The sequence below is a fragment of the Phascolarctos cinereus genome, unplaced genomic scaffold (assembly GCF_003287225.1).
Source record: "Phascolarctos cinereus isolate Bilbo 61053 unplaced genomic scaffold, phaCin_HiC Scaffold_1;HRSCAF=81, whole genome shotgun sequence".
Taxonomy (NCBI): Eukaryota; Metazoa; Chordata; class Mammalia; order Diprotodontia; family Phascolarctidae; genus Phascolarctos; species Phascolarctos cinereus.
Genome location: NW_027555514.1, coordinates 248870668 through 248888233, shown reverse-complemented (window position 1 = coordinate 248888233; position 17566 = coordinate 248870668). Strand labels below are relative to the sequence as shown.

Genomic DNA, 17566 nt, shown 5'->3' with positions numbered 1-17566 from the left:
TTCCAATTGTTCAGGATTATCTCTTCTTACAAAGTACTGATAAGTTGAGGTTTTATATAGGGATGAACATATGCAAAGTAATCACCACACACTAATTCTGAAGTAGACATAAAGCTCAGTTTGTTACTAGAATACCCAATTGTTGTAAAAAGTTGCAAACAAATTATCAACATTCTTTTCTTCTTCTTCTTCTTCTTCTTCTTCTTCTTCTTCTTCTTCTTCTTCTTCTTCCTCTTCTTCTTCTTCTCCTTCCTCTTCTTCTTCTTCCTCTTCTTCTTCCTCTTCTTCTTCCTCTTCTTCTTCTTCCTCTTTTTCCTCCTCCTCTTCTTCTTCTTCCTCTTCCTCCTCTTCTCTTCTTTTTCTTCTCTTCTTCTTTCTCTTCCTCCTCTTCTCTTTCTCCTTCTTCCTCCTCCACTTACTCTTCCTCCTCCTCCTCCTCCTCCTCCTCCTCTTCCTTCTCTACTACCAGTACCACCACAACCTACATAGAGCTTACTTTGTGCTAGGCACTGCACTAAATATTGGATCCTTGCAACAACCCTGTGACTTACGTACTATTATTATCTACATTTTACAGATAAGGAAACTGAGGCAAACAGAGTTTAAGTGAGGTGCCCAAAGTCACACAGCTAGGAAGTATCTAAGGTCGAATTTGAATTCAGGTCTTCTATCTCAAGGCCTGGTGCTTTTATTTAATATTTTTTATCAGATATCCTTGTCACATGTATTAGCATAACTAAAACTTTAGTTATGCAACATTCTAATTGTTGCTATTCATTACTCTTTTTACTGTTTTTTTATTTGTTCTTATTCCCTCTTCCCACTGAAGAATAAAAAAAAAATCCTGCTAGCAAATCTGCATAGTTCATCAAAACAAATTCCCACTTTGGTTTTATCTAAAAACATGTGGATTATTAAGTAAATTACCTCTTTGGAAAGACATGGGTAGTATGTTTCACCTTCAGGATGTCAAAGTTTTTTTTTTCCGTTAAATATTGTTGTCATTGTGTAAATTGTTCTCCTAGTTCTGTTTAATTCTCTTTTCATCAGTTCATAGAGGTCTTAGCAGTTTCTTCTGAAACTGTACAGGTCATAATTTCTTATGCCATGATAATATTCCATTACATTCACAGATGATGATTATCTAGCATTTCTCAATAAGTGGTCATCTTAGTTTCCAGTTTTTGGCTACTACAAAAGGAACAGCTTTAAATAGTTTTGCACATACAATTCCTTTTTTTCTTGTTTTATTTCTAATTTTCCAAAAATTGCACTCATGCCTGAAAATGGTTGTTTTTTAGCTAAAATATTTCCTGCCTTTTTTTTTCTCATTTGCATTAACATTTGTGGGAAATTAGGTTAAACAGTTTATTGGGGAAACTGATTATAAAAATTTTACTGATTATCTGGCCTTAAGTAAGTCAATGAGTCATGTTCAACCTCCGCTTTTTTAATCTATAAAAGCGTTTTTTAAAATTTCCTTTGCATAATAAGTTTTAAGTGATTTTTGTATGTCAAATCGCCAACCATTTATCAAGTATTTTCTGTCAAAAAAAAAGACACAAAAATGTAGTAGGCACTGGTAATACAAGGACAAAGAATGAAACAGTTCCTGCTTATGATGAACCTAAATTCCAATTGGAAAGACAAGTGTTATAAAAAATATATTCAGCATGAAAAAGAAAATAAAATACAAATATATATAGATCAATTAAATACAATCTACTTTCGGAGAGGTTGCACTAGCAGTTTTGTGGAAGGAGGGACCCCTAGTGATAAAGGAAAGACTTTGTGCAAAAAATGTTGCTAGAGCCATGTTTTGAGAGAAGAGCGGCTCTTCTCTGCCTATCACCCCTCCCTCATCCACTGAGAAGGTAAGAAATATATCAATTATACAAAACAGATTTCTGTGTTAGCCATGTTTCAAAAAAATGAAGAAAAATAAGGGGAAAATGTATATTTCCATCTGTACTCAGAGTTCATCAGCTCTCTTTCTAGATGTAGATAGCATTTTTCATTATAGATTCTTTGGAATTTTCCTGAGTCATTGCATTGATTAGATAAGATAAGTCTTTAACAGTTGATCATTTATGTAATATTGTTGTTAACTGTGTACAATCTTCTGATTCTACTCACTTCACTTTCCATTAGTTCATATGAATCTTCCCAGGTTGGTTTTTTTTTCCTAAAACCATTCTGCTCACTATTTCTTTTAGCGTAATAGTATTCTGTTACAATACTATACCAAAACTAATCCAACCTTTCCCCAAATGATGGGCATTCCCTCAATTTCCAACTCTTTGTCACCATGCAAAGAGCTGTTATAAATATTTTTGTGCGTGCAGGTGCTTTTCCTTTTTCTCTGTTCTCTTTGGGGTATAGACTTAGTAGTAGGTGTTACTGGATCAAAGGGTATGCACAGTTTTAATTATCCTGTGGTCATAGTTCCAAAGTGTTCTCAAGAGTGATTGAGGAAGTTTACAACTCCAACAGTACATCAGTGTACAAATTTTTCCACATCCTCTCCAGCATTTGTCATACTGATAGCTTACATTTTATCTTCGGAAAGCTGCCTTTTTGTATCCTTTGACCAATTATCAAATGGGGAATTGCTCTTATGTTTATAAATCTGGCTCAGTTTCTTACATATTTGAGAAATGAGGCCTTTATAAGAGAAACTTGTTGTAACCCGCCAGACCCCCAGTTTCTTGCTTTCCTTCTGATTTTGGCTGCATTGGTTTTGTTTGTGCAAAACATTTTTTATTTCATGTAATCAAAATCACCCATTTTACTGACATCGTCCTCTCATTCTCATGTTTAGTCATAATCTCTTCCTTTATCCTTACATCTGACAGGTCATTTCTTCCATGCTTCAGTAATTTGCTTATGATATCATTATGTCTAAATCACGTACTCATTTTGACCTTATCTTGATGTATAGTGTGAGATGGTGTTTGTCTAGTTTCTGTCAAACTGCTTTCCAATTTTCCAAGCAATTTTATTTTCAGATTGCTAGTTCTTGCCCCAAACCTGGACTTTGGGTTTATCAAGTACTAGATTACTGTGGTCATTTATTTCTGTGTATTATGTACCTACTCTATTCCTCTGATCCACCACTCTGTTTCCTAGTCAGTACCAGATTGTTTTGATGATTACCCTTTTGTAAAAAATTTGACCTGTGGTACTGATAGGTCATGTTCCTTCACATTTTTACATTGATTCTCTTGATCTTCTTGACTTTTTGTTCTTCCAGATGAATTTATTTGCATTTTTTTTAATCTTTAAAACAATTTTAGATTAGATAGTTGGTATGGCACTGAATGAGTACATTAGTGTAGGTAGAATTGTCATTTTTGCAATATTGGTTTGGGCTACCCATGAGCAATGACTATTTCTCCAGTTGTTTAGTTCTGTCTTTATTTGTGTGAATATTATTTTCTAATTGTGTTCGTATACTCCTTGGATATATTGTGATAAAGAGAGTCCTAAATGCTTTGTATTACCTGCAATGATTTTAAAAATGGAATTTCTGTTTTTCTCTCTTCCTGTTTGGTTTTATTGGTATGCTGATACTTTCTAGGAGTTTATTTTATATCCTGCAACTTTGCTAAAATTGTTAATTGTTTCAATTAGGTTTTTTTTTAAAACCTAGGGTTCTTTAAGTATAACATTCCAGCATCTGCAAAAAGTTATAGTTTTTCTTCCTCGTTGCTTGTTTTCATTCCTTCAATATCTTTTTCTTCTCTTATTACTATAGCTAGTTTTTCTAGTACAATATTGAACAATAGTGGCGATAATGGATGCCTTTGTTTCACCCCTGATCTTATTGGAAATGCTTCTAGTTTATCCCCATTACAGATAATGCTTGCTAATAGCTTTAGATAGATACTATTTATCATTTAAGAAAGGCTCATTTATTCCTGTGCTTTCTAGTGTTTTTAACAGGAGTAGGTGTTTTATGTTATCAGAAGTTTTTATGCATCTATTGAGATAATCATATGATTTTTGTTATTTTTATTACTGATATGGGCAATTATGAATGTGATTTTCCTAATACTGAACCAATCCTGTATCTTTTGTAGAGATGATGTGAAAGATGAGGTGACTGAGGAAACAAAGGTTTGATATTCTGAGAATATCAATTTATTAAACAGTGCATGCTGAGTGCCTAACAAATTGGGACCAAGCCTCCTAAGCTTAAGCCTAGAACCCAGATACAGGGGGAGACAGACATTCATTCATAAAAACAAAAAACCAATTAATTAAATAAGGCCATTAATTAAAAAGAAACAATACAACCTTAGGTTGTATGATTTCTAATTGGATGAAAGATCAGGGGCTTTCCAAGCTGGGAGAGGGGGAATGAACAGATACAATTTCTGAATTCAGAAAAAGAGGTGACCCACTCCCACAAGTGTCTGAAAACAGTTAAAGGGACATGAAAATAATAATTGAATAATCAGCATGTAGCCAGTTCTTAAAAGTCTAAGTTGCTTGAGGTGTACAATTGTGAGAAAACTCCTTGCATCAGTCTTAGGATCTGACTGAATTTCTGGTCAGCACAACCTAACTCTTTGGTTACAGGTGTCTAAGCAGCAGGAAGAGGTAGTCCAGTTTTCTAGCTACACAGAGCTAGGTTCAAACAATGTAGTCAGGTTTTTCCCAATTCCCAAAAGTAAATAGTTTTCTCACAAGACAGAAAGTGGATTAGACCCATAACTGAATAGAAACTAAACTAGCTCCAGAGCTGAGTCACAAGATGGAGCCAGTGTGGTTGACTTAGTTCTCACAATTAACCACTTTGCTGTCCTCAGTTCTCTCACATTCATGGTATAAATCTTGTCAGTCCATAGTGTTTAATCTTTGTGAAATATTGCTATAATCTCCTTTCTAGTATCTTTTTTGCATCTGTTTTTTGTTAGGGAGATCTATAAGTTTTCTTTCTGTTTTTGTTCTTCCTCGTTTAGGTATTAAGAGTATATTTGTGTCATAAAAGGAATTTGTTGGAATTCCTTCTTTACTTTTTATTTTCTAAATAGTTTATATGGTATGGAAATTAATTGACCTTTAAATATTTGGTAAAATTAACTTGTAAATTTATCAGATCGTGGAGATGTTTTCTTAGGGAACTCATCGATATGTTATTCAGTTTCTTTTTTCAAAGACAGAGTTATTCGAGCATTCTGTTTCCTTTTTTTTGTTAATCTGTGTAATTTATATATTTTTTTCATATATTCATCCATTTCACTTAATTGTTAGATTAATTGGCCTATAATTGGGCAAAACAGCTCTGAAAAGTCCCTTTATTTCATATTCATTGGTGGTGCATTCATCTTTTTTTTTTCATTTCTGATACTAGTAATTGGGTTTTCTTCTTTCTTTTTTTTAAAAAAATCCAATTAGCCATTGTTTATCTTTTTATTTTTTCATAAAATTAGCTCCTAGTTTTATTTGTTAGTTCAATGTTTGTGTTTTGTTTTGTTTTTACTTCTAATTTTATTCATCTCTCTTTGATTTTTAAGGATTTCCATTTTATGTTTAATTGGGGATTTTTAATTTGTTTTTTTTCTAGTTTTTCTAAGTTGCGTGTCCAATTCATTAATCTGACCTTTCTCTCTCTCTTTTTTTTTAATTAATTAAATTGAGATATATAATTTTTCCCCTAAGTACTGCTTTGGCTGTATCACACAAAGTTTGGTATGTTGTCTCAGTATTGTCATTGCCTTCAGTTAAGTTATTTATTGTTTCTATGATTTGTTCTTTGATTCACTCATACTTTAGGATTACATTATTTAGTTTCTAATTAATTTTTATTTTATGCTTCCACAGCTCTTTGTTTAATGTAATGGTCATTTTTTTTCTGTGAAGGATGCTATGTACATCTAAAAAAAAAGTGTGTTCCTTTCTATTCTCATTCATTCCCCACCCCCCACCCCCAGAAGTCTATGATAACTGACTTTTCTAAAATTCTATTCATTTCCTTAGCTTCTTTCTTATTTGTGATTAGATTTTTCTAGTTCTGAGAAGGGAAAGTTGAGGTCCTCTGCTAGTATGGTTCTACAATTTCCTCTTGTAACTCATTTGACTTTTCCTTTAAGAATTTGAATGCTATGTCATTTGGATGTTTTGCCATTCACTTCTAAATCTTGAAAGCCATTCCCTGGTATCACTATTGTCTCTGTTTCTGGGCCTATATGCTATACCTTAGTTTAGTATTGATAATACTTCATTTTCTATGGTACATTTTAGCAAAATGCAGTTTTTCTCGTTAGCCCGTTTAATTAGGTTTATTTTTGCTTTTGCTTTGTCTGAGATCATGATGTCTACCCCTGTCTTTTTTACTTCAGCTATAGCAAAATAGATTCTGCTCCAGCCTCCTATTTTAACTCTGTGTGTGTTACTACTTTTAATCTGTTACAAATGTCTTAGGGTTTTTTCCCCCTTATTTCCTTCCAAATTGTCTATCATAAATATTTTTCAAATATACCTATTATGTGTCAGACATTGTACTAAGTGCTAGGTATGCAAAGAAACATAAACAATAGTCCCTGCTCTCAAAGAGCTCACAGTAAAAACAAGTTGTATACAGGATTTGACTGACAATAATTGACATTTATTTTGCATGACTTCACATGTATAATTGATATCAAATTACTTGTCTTCTTACAGAGGTTGGAGTGCTGATAGAGAAGGAGAGAATTTGAAGCTCATAAGTTTTTTTTGTAAATGATTGGGGTTTTTTACATGTAATTGGATAAAATTTAATAAACAATTTTACATGTGATTGGGTAAAATTAAATAAATAATTTTAATAAAAAACTAAAGAAAATCATTGATAGTTGGGAGGGCATTGAAATTAAAGAATATTAGTAAAGGAATCCTATAAGAAAGTGGAATTTTAGCTTAAAGGAGATCAGAGAATCAAGGAGGCATAGATAAGAAGAAAGGGCATTGTAAGCATGGGAAGCAGATAGTGAGATTGTCTTGAGTTGGGAGATGGAGTTTCTTATTGGGAGAAAAACAAACAGGGCAATGTCATTGAATGGAAGATTGTGTGGAATTGGGATGAGAGAGGAAATATGGTAAGATGTAAGATAATCATAAAGGCATTGTGAGGGAGCAGCTTAGGAAGGCAGGTTTAAATGCAAACATAGGATTTTACATTTAATTCTGGAAGTAATTGGGAGCCACTGGAGTTTATTGAGTATAGGGTGTGACATGGTCCGACCTGTATTTTAGGAAGATCCTTTTAACTGCTGAATGTTGGACTGTTGTGGAGAGAGACTTGTGATGTATTCAACTAGAAAGCTAAAGCAATAATCCAGGCATAAAGAAATAGGGGCCTACACCTAGATGATGGCAATGTCAGCGGAAAGAAGGTGATGTGTATGAGACATGTTACGTAGGTAAAATCAACAGGCTTTGGTAACAGAGTGCGTAAGGGGATGAGAGTCCATGGGATTTTCTTGGCAAAAATACTGGGATGGTTTGCTATTTTTTTTCATGGATCTTTTTGTCAGGCAATCAGAGGTTGTGACTTGCCCAAGGTCGCACAGCTAGAAAGTGTCTGAGACTGCATTTGAACTCAAGGTCTTCCTGGCTCCAGGCCCAGTATTCCATCCAAAAAGCCAGCAGCTGCCTAACTAAGAAATATGAGGTAGTTGAAAAATAAAAAAAGGGAAAAAAAGGGGGTGGGACAAAGAAGAGAAGTCCATCTTTTTTTTTTTGACCCACTAAAGTGTGTGTGTGTGTGTGTGTGTATAAAAACAAGGTTTGAAGGTTGTTGTTTTTTTGGCCAAATAACCTAAAATAATAAACCTTTATATGCTCAATATCTGGGGTCTCAAATGTTGAGCTTTTGAGATGTGAATTGAGGTTAGGATAATTTGATATGTGCTTATTTCCTGCCAACTAAAGTAATTTTTTTTTCATTCTTATGCCACTAAATTAAATTGCCCCCCAACATAATTTCCTTATGTAATCCTCCATGCTGTTTGAATTGTATGTCTAAAGCCTTCATCTGTGATTTCAATCTTAATGTCAGTTATAAATAATAAAGCTATAATTTCATCCATCTCAGGGGTAATATAAACTGCCAGAGGAAAGCTAAATTGTGTTTGAAACATTCCCTAAAATGCATAGAAAAGGCTCCCTTTTTTCTATTGCACTAGAGAACCTTATTAAGATTAGTTATGCTAAGATAAATCCAGACTTTTGCTATTACAGCTGTATAATTCTCTGTAGTTGATACATGTGCTCTCGTATAAATGTATGTCCTTCAACAATAGGTCACTTAATTTAATAGAAATTTAAACACAATTTGTACTAGAAAGAGAATTGAATTCAATTCAACATTTGGCACCTACTAAGTATAAAGTACTAGATTAGGTAATAAAAGGGATACATAGATAGTGATAGGAATAATAATTATTATGATGATTATCATTATTTTGCAACTTTTGTTTTCTCTTTTTTTTGGTATCACATTTCCTGATACATCTCTCCAGTCCAAGAGATCCTTATAACAAAGAAAAAAATTTGAAAACAAGGAAAAATTCAGCAAATGTTGCCAAAGCTTTGAAAAAAGTCTACAGCCTTACATGTGTAATGTTATAATAACCTTAATATTTCACACCTCTCTCTCATTGAGCTAGCTCGATCATACCCATCTGCCCTCATACTGACAGATCTATGTTTCCACCAAAGACTACCACTCAATTATACTCAATTCCTCTCAGGGTCTTAGAGGTAAGCCTCTGTGCTCACCATTATTAGCTTTTGAGCCCACAATGATGCAATTCCATTTACATAAGCCAGGTAACACAAACTCCTGAAATTTTTAGATCTTAAAACATAATGACTTAATTGGTAATAAGGCAAAATAAATAATATTAACATAGGTCCTCAAATCAGTAACATATCATAATCCATGCACAAACCTACATCACACTGTCCCATCAATGTACGCAATTGCTATGGTAGCAAAGAGACAAATTCTTATAGAAATTTGACAGGAAAGTACATGAGGAAGGAAAACATTTGTGTACGGGGTAGCCCATAGCTCCGGATTGCAAAATGTGATGTCATTGGTCTCTTCAGCTATACCACCCTAAGTCATTTCAGGACTAACTGCCTGTCTGCTGGTATTTACCACCCTCCAGCTATTTGGTGTTGTTGTTCTTCAGTCATTTCAGTCATGTCCAGTTCTTTGTGACCTCATTTAGGTTTTTCTTGGCAAAGATGCTAGGTTGGTTTGCCATTTCCTTCTCCAGCACATTTTACAGATAAGGAAACAGAGGCAAACAGGATTAAGTGACTTGTACCAGGTCACACAGCTAATAGGTGTCTGAGGCCAGACTCGAACTCAAGTCTTCCTGACCCTGCCACCTAGCTACCCTGTCTTCAGCTAGACAAATCCTCTAATCTTCTATTCTTGAAACAGCATCACATGTCCAGTCTCTTTCCATTCACAGTCACCCTTTGGAAAAAGCATCACAGAGTTCAAAAGGATGAACTTACTAGGCATTACAACCCAGGCCAGGCCATCCAGCTGCTCACTCACTAGGATTCTGCATCTTACAATCATAATGGAACTTCTCCCCACCTCCTCCCACCCCCCCGGGGGGAAAAAAAAAAAAAGCTATGGTTGACTCTCTGAGCCGGGCAGAGAAACCTAACTGCTTCATTCGTTACTATTCTCTTTCATCCAATTGGACTCCAGAACATCTTCCTGTATAACAAAGCAACTCTGAGACCTCTGTTCCCCCTTCCTGCTTTTCACTCTCAGACTAGAAGGAGGTGGTCTGCAAAGAAAAACAGGTGTTTCTGAGGAGATTCTCTCTACGTGGCCCTAAAGGTAATAGCCGTCATTCTGTAGCCAGTCAGGAACAAGCAGTCAGCCTTCTTGTGGGCTGCTATTTTCTTCATACAGTTCTGGCAAAGCTACATTTAACGCCTTTTGCCTCTCCACCGCTGTTTCAGGCTTCTTCTGTCCATTCTTGACCACGCCAGCTTCAGCCTTTTACACTTTGTATCTCTCAGTGGCTTAAAACCTTGCTTCATATTACTCAGTGGTTCTCAGCCTTCATATATGAGTTAAAAACTCACCAGATTTACCTTATGAAATCAGTGGTCCTCGTCTATTCATTCTCCAGATTCTAAAAATATTAAATGATTTTTCAGTCTTACGCTCTTAAGTCTTAAAATAATTATGTGGAAATGACCATAGTTCCTTGAAACTCTTAGATCTCAAAAGGATTCTCCTCAGTCTTTGTTCTTGAAACTGTGTTTACATATTAGCAGCTTTTAATTAAAAAAAATATATTTAAACTATGAAACTCATCACATACTAAATAAATAATATTTTACATTTATGACACAGGTATTTTTCTCTCCCAATTTCTCCCATTTAAAAACTTTTTTTATGCACACATATTTTAGCTGTTTTAATCAAAATAGTTATTTTCCTATTTCTTTCAGTAATTATATTTTTCTATGAAAGGTAGTACCCTATATCCTTTACCAGTTTATATAACTCTTTCTTTGTACAAAATTTATTCTGCCTTTTTAACACTAAGTTACTCTACGTGAAAGGACAGCAATTTAAAGATGCAATACTTTATGTATAAGCAAAAGAACAAATGAATGAAAAACCATTTGTTAAGCATTTATTATATGCCAGGAATTGTAAGTACTGGTGCTAGAGACCCCCAAAAAATAAAAACACCCTAGACAGTCCCTTCCCTCCTAGGAACTTATATTCACATATGTGTGTGAACACACACATGTATACATATACACATGCGTATATACGCATGTGTGTATGTGCTCATGTATATTTATACACATATACAGTATGTATACATACATACACATATATATATGAAGAGGGAGAGGGAGGACTGTTAACTAATGAGTTATTTGGAGTGGAAGTTGCAGGGATGGTGAATAGAGCTACTTGGGAGAAGATTGACAAAACTCCAGGAACATTGGCGAGCATTCATTTGTTTGTAGTTCCAGAACTACAAAAGTTAGGGAGTAGAGATTTCAAGCAAAGGAGATTGGTGAGAAGATAGCTAGGAATTAAAGTATTGTACTGCCATAATGTCTTCCACGTCTGAAAAGAGAAAGAGTGGAGGTACCTTTTCATTTAACTTATTTGAAGCTAAGCTTATTATAATTTTATAGCATTTGGTTTCATTTGCGTTGTTATTTCCATTTACATTGCTTTAGTCACTGCATATGTTTTTCCTGGTTCTGCTTTCTTTAGGGTGAGGGATAGTATCCTTGTGATTCTGCTTGCTCAAGCACTTAGCATAGTGTCTGGCACATTGTAGGGACTTAATAAATGTTTATTGATTGATCGATTCTGCATCAGTTCATAGAAGCTTTCCTGTGTTTCTTCGAATTCCTCAAATTCTTCCTTTCTTATTATGCATTAGTATCTCATTGCATTCACCTAAATGAGTTTGGTTCAGCCCTTCCCTAACCAGTACTTACTTTCTTCCTTCATTCCTTCCATTCTTTCTTCCCATCTTCTTTCTTTCCTCCTTTCCCTGCCCCCATTCACGTTATTTGATGATCATTGCTTTCATCATAGAATATTGCCTCTGGTTACAATGCATCTTGGCACACTGACAGTTCACAAGGTTATGGTTAGGCCTTCTGTGTCACTGTAATGCTAATAAACATTTGGATGTAAGAGAAAATCTCTAACTATGTTTTCTTTTGTTTCCTGACAATAGTTGTTACTGGAGCATTTGGAGTGCCTTGTTTCAAGACATGAGCGGTCACTAAGAATGACGGTGGTGAAAAGACAAGCCCAGTCCCCATCAGGAGTTTCCAGTGAAGTTGAGGTCCTCAAAGCCCTGAAATCCCTGTTTGAGCACCACAAGGCACTGGATGAAAAGGTACAGTATGGAAAGACACTCATATTCAGCTTAACTATGCTCTCTCCTTCATGGCATTCTTACTTTCATCCATTGAAGCTCATGTCTTCCTAAAGTAAGTCATTCAAAGAGATTCCCTAAATGGGCATGAAAAATTAAGAATTTCCCAGGGTCTTTGACACTCCAATTGAACGTTATCATAGGCCTTTCATCACTCTGTTATCTGTAGCCCAACAGAGTTGGTCATACATAATGTGAATTTGTGATTTCAAAGTGCTGGCCCAGATACCCTATCAGAGCGTAACATATTAACGTAGGGTGCTTTGTTGTTGTTATTGTTGTTTTTTCCACCTTCTTCCTCTTTTCTTTAAAAAAAAATCTTTATTATAAGGAATTACTCTCTGGGAGATGAAAAGGGTGGAATATATGGAGGAGACCTCAGCTATGAAAAACAAAAGCTATCACTGCAAATTTATTAAAAAAAAAAAAAGCAAAAACAGCAGAAGACTAAGCAATTTCTCCCCTCCCAGATGGAGATCCTTGCTTAGAGGCTGCGTTTCTTAGCTCTACTGTTCTGTAAGGCCTAGGCTACATTCTGTAAAAGTCACTCCATGTAACCAAATACGATATCGGTACAAAAAACATGCTTTAAGGCATTTTTAAAAAGTAGCTTTAAGCTTTTTCATTGCTGTTGCTGAAATAAATTCTAGTGACATATATAAGCCAGTCTGAGTGTAATACCCTTTGGAGATGATTCAGGTTTATGGTGTGATTTCAATTTTGTAGAATTTAAAAGACTGAACTGAAAAAAACAAATAAGCAGGCTGTACTCTTTGGTGTTTTATAAGCTCAGGACTCTTTTGACATTTCATTGTGAAGTAAGTGACAGGTCATGAACATTCAGTTCCAAACCAGTGATTATGCAGCAGTTTTATTCACTTTGTACCAACGCAGATATGTTTGTTTTTTACTAATACATGTATTTCTTCTTGGTCCTCAACCCTCAGCTATTTTTCATTCTTCCAGAAAGGGCTTATGTGCAACATAGGCATGATGATAACCATAATTTTGCCTTCTAGATTTTTGAGAAATAAATTATATCTTGTTTTTCACTTCAAGCTGTCAAAGTCAACAATTGGTTCATTAACATTTTTCATGTACCAGAATTGGATTTGTATATAGCAGGCCCTGCTGGCATCATTGCCAATGTGGCAAAATTAGGCAGTAATATTTTCATTTCCTGTCATTACTTGCTACTTTGTTAAATTCTCACTTTTCTTGACATGTGTTACGGTTTTGTAATTTTTTTTTCAAGTTGTTTTCAAAATGGGATGGGCTGCCAGTTTTAAGCTCATAAATAAATCTTATTTTGGACTTTTGGCAGGAAGAGACTATAAATACAAATTTTTATGAGACATGATAAACAGAGAGTCAGTTCTGGGTTCAAGCCAGAGTTTTGACACATAGTAACTATATGAATATAGTCAATTCACTCAGCCTTTTAATGTCCCAGGAAATTCTATATGATAATAAATTATAGGCAAGTTATTGAGCTGAGTGAAAGGACTTAACCACATCAGATGTTCATTGTATCACTGAAATCATAGATTTGTACCAAGACAATTAGCAATGATTAAAAATATAAAAGAACAGATTTTAAACACGGTGTCTCTTCCTGAATTAAAGAAGGATTATTGCAAAGCACAATCTTGCTGGATATAGACAGCTAGACAGATATATGTATATGTATATGTGTATGTGTACATGTATGTGTGTGTATACACACACATATAGATAGATGGATAAATATATGAATTTTATATCATGAAAATAAGAATTGTCAACAAATACTAACATTTGAATGTGCAAAATAGCTCATATAAGGAATACAATGTGTAAAAGAAAACAATTTTAGATAGATAGCAAAAACATTCGTCAAACACTTACTATGTGCCAGGAACTACGCTCATCATTGGAGATGCAAAAACAAGTAAATAAGACCGTTCCTGCCTTCAGGGAGCTTGCATTCTAACAGAGGAAAACAAAAAATAAAAAGCTTCATTATCAATAGTTGGTAGTGGGGGGTGGGTAGGGAAAGTGGCTGACACAGGGCAGAGGGCTGCGTGGAATAAGGTAAGTAGTTGATGAGGAGGCAGAGTAGAACAGAGAATGAGCTGAAATGAAATCTGTAAGACTTTAGTATTCTGATCAAAGTAGCAATCAGTCATGTCTTCAGAAGGCTGAAGGTGAATCATGCTTCCTACCTTTTGACAGAGATGTGATATAGAAGTGAGGAATAAGGCAAAGAGTTTTTAACATGGACAAGGTCTCAATTTATTTTGCCTTACTTCATATTATAGAGTTTGTACAAGAGATGGCTTTTCTTTGAGGAGGGGAGTGAAATAATAATAAATATATCTAAAAATGAGCAATGGCACATAGTCATTTTTCATTAACACCTCTTTCTGCATCCCAGGAGAAATCTGACTCCATGATTTTATTAATAATCCTATTAACTTTAGAAGTCCAACAAGGTGATATTTCATTTTATAAGGAAGGTGGAATGAAAATATAAAATATAACCTAGTCATAAATTGGGTGGAATGGTTATTTAGCTTAATGCTGAGATGATATAGTTTTTTTTTTTAATTTAAAAATCTAACATACGATTCATTCTTTCTAAGGGCTCTTTGTAACTTTTGTAATGCTGAAAGAAAATGGTAAAATGTTGACCACAGCAGAATCCCTTGATAATATTTAATGGGTTTTTTTAATATTTGTCTTTAGAGTGAAAACATTAAGCACAATTTGTTGAAGTGGTACTAAAAGAAGAGGTTAAAAACATAATGCTATTTTATGGGTATATTAGATAATTTTTTCATGTGAAGAAATCACTGCTGGCTCCCTCAAACACAAAGCTATTTTAGCCAACTGATCATTTTTAATTCCACTTCCCAATTGATTGAATATTTCTCCTGTTTAGATCTTAACCATAGTACCCATGCTTCTCCTTCTCCCTTTCCTTTCTCCTCCCTCTTCTCTCATTCTTTCATGCACCTCTCTTCTCCAGTGAATCAAATGATCTCTGATTTGGTAAGGATATTGTAAAGAGGATGCTGATAAAAGATGAACTCAATGTCCTCAGTGGTCCCATTCATCTCTAAGATTCCAGTCCTTACTTTCCTCAACCTTTCAAACACAAAATCCACTTTACAGGCTGATGATCCAGCCTAGCCACAGAAGCTACCTCACACTTCTTAGTGCATAATGGAGATGTTTATTTCACTTTCAGACTGACAAAGCTATCCTCTCTGATCACTGCATAGAATTCATAAAGCATGTCTTCTTTACATATTTTTTTCTTTTTGCTTCATTTTTGACTTTCTTAATAAACCTTATGCTTAAAATAATGCCTAGCACATAGTAGGTGCTTAATAAATGCTTATTGACTTGACATTGAGAGGCAGACTGTCATAATTAGAGACAGAATATGAGAACAGTATGTAGTTGTCTCAAGCATTCCCTTCTTTCCTCCATAAAACGTTATATTAGTCTACATCCAATAATGCTGCCTACTGAGTAATCTAATTAAATACTATAACATTTTGTATGCATGTAATATGCCTCAGTTTCCACAATTTTTAAAGGAAGGCATTAGATTAGAAGGCTTCTGAGGTCTCTTCCAGCTCTGTATTTATGATACTATGCTACCATGTTATAGTCTATACCAGGGGTGGGGAACCTGCAGCCTTGAGGCCATGTGGCCCTTTGACTGAATCCAATCTTTACAGAACACATCCTTTTATTAAGGAGATTTGTTATATTAAGGGGATTTGTTCTGTGAAGGCTTCAGTCAAAGGTTCCCCACCCCTGTATACCAACATGCTATTCTAATGCTTTATCTTGGTGTGAAGAGGACCTTGAGTTCTCATTGGCTATGTCATTGGATCACAAACTGGCAGATTCCACAAACCTGGACACATCAATGAGCCATGTGTTTAGGAAGATCTCAGCTAAGTGTGGGAAAACTCATCCTTACCAAAAGGTCAGGCACTGTGGAGTCACATTTTTGCACCTAGAAATTCATAAAAACACCAACTAAAAAAGCAATCAGTTATCAAGTATTTGACAAGTGCCTACTCTTTGTCAGGCACTTTTTTTAGGCACTAGAAACATAAATGTAGAGAGAGTTTCTGCCTTTGTGAAAATTACATTATAAGGCATGAAGACAATGCATTCAGAATTGGGAAAAGGAGTACATAGTGATAATCTAATGGATCTTTGAAGTAAGCAATATTCCATGTATTCAAAATCATAAAATTTTAAAGCCCAGTGGTATGAGTGAATGAATGAAAAAAAAATCATTGTGTCAAGCACTTACTGGCTACCAAGTACTGCACTGAGTGCTGTGGGTAGAAATATCAATGTGAAGACACTTGTTGCTCCACCAAGGTTATCAGTGAAAACAACATACATAATGGGGTCATGGCCAGAGAGATAGATAATTTGGTTTGGGAATTTTCAGGGATGGAGAATGGAGACGAAGGGGAGTAGATTGACATGTACTTTCCTTTAGTAATAACAATATTGATCAGATTATAGTTCTACACCTAGAAGAGAGGGTAGGTGGCTAGTGAGAAGATGGTGGATAGTAAAGTGAATGATATCAGAGGCCACCTAGATATATTGTACCACATGAAGCACTCCCATGGGGTGGGAGTGTGTGTGGGGGTGAATTTTGGAGATGAAAAGTGCTTAATCTTCATCTAGGGCATGAAATGATGGAAGGGAGTAAAGTGAGGCATGGCTGGGCCTACTTTGAAGTTGTGAGCCACATAAGTCACTTGTATGGAATCTGCCTCTGAAATATGGGGTATGCTTTTGATCATTTCTTTTTCAAGGAGGATACAATAAAATTACAATTACTAATAAACTTATATATGAAGATAGAAAGAATTTTCAATAAAAAAAAGTTGAGAATTTACTGATTTAGGGGAGGAGATAGGGTCAGAACCTATTAATTCCATTTGTGTAGAGAACTCCTAATGTGGAAACCGTTTTCTTTGATGTAGATGAGCAAATTTTTGGAAATTCCCAGTGAGGAAACTCTCTGGACCAGTGCAAATTGGCAACTCATATTGAAATTAGAGTTTTAAGGAACTGTCGGGTATTAAAAGGTTGAGTAACTTATCCTCATCACACACCTCTAGCAGGGATGTGCTGGGACCAGCTCAAACCTGAAATTTTCAGTTTGCACATTTATGCCTCAGAAATTGGTAAACACTACAAATTAGAGTCTGATGTACTATTTTGTTGATTTTCTAATCTTAAGAAAATGATAGAGAAAATGTTAATACTACCCTTTCTTTTTTTTTATTTTGAATAATATTTTTTCAGTTACATAAAAAAATCTTTTCGACTTCCACATTCTCTTCCTTTTTCCCTCCCCTATCCTCTCTCTGAAGGGGCAAGCAATTTGATATAGGTTATACACATGCAGTCATGTAAAACATATTTCTGCAAATAATACACTTTCAACAAAAAGTGTGTGATGTGTTTCAGAGTGTTGGTTGTTAAACATTCACAAGGCCTCTATCCACAGCATCATGCTTCTTCTCGGAAAGTGATGTTTCACTAAAATAATGAAAATCATGAAAGGCAGAGGGAAAGTTAAATTT

At 35.0% G+C, this 17566-nt stretch overlaps 1 protein-coding gene across 19 annotated transcripts in view; it reads left to right on the top strand.

Annotated features, from left to right (window-relative positions):
- PPFIA2 (PPFI scaffold protein A2) overlaps positions 1 to 17566 on the top strand; it is a 670503-nt gene that overhangs the window by 429650 nt on the left and 223287 nt on the right. For all 19 annotated transcript variants that reach the window (XM_078146464.1, XM_078146473.1, XM_078146471.1 and 16 more), the window contains one exon: positions 11745 to 11909. In XM_078146464.1, the coding sequence (XP_078002590.1) occupies positions 11745 to 11909 (165 nt within the window). The remainder of the gene's footprint in view (positions 1 to 11744; positions 11910 to 17566) is intronic.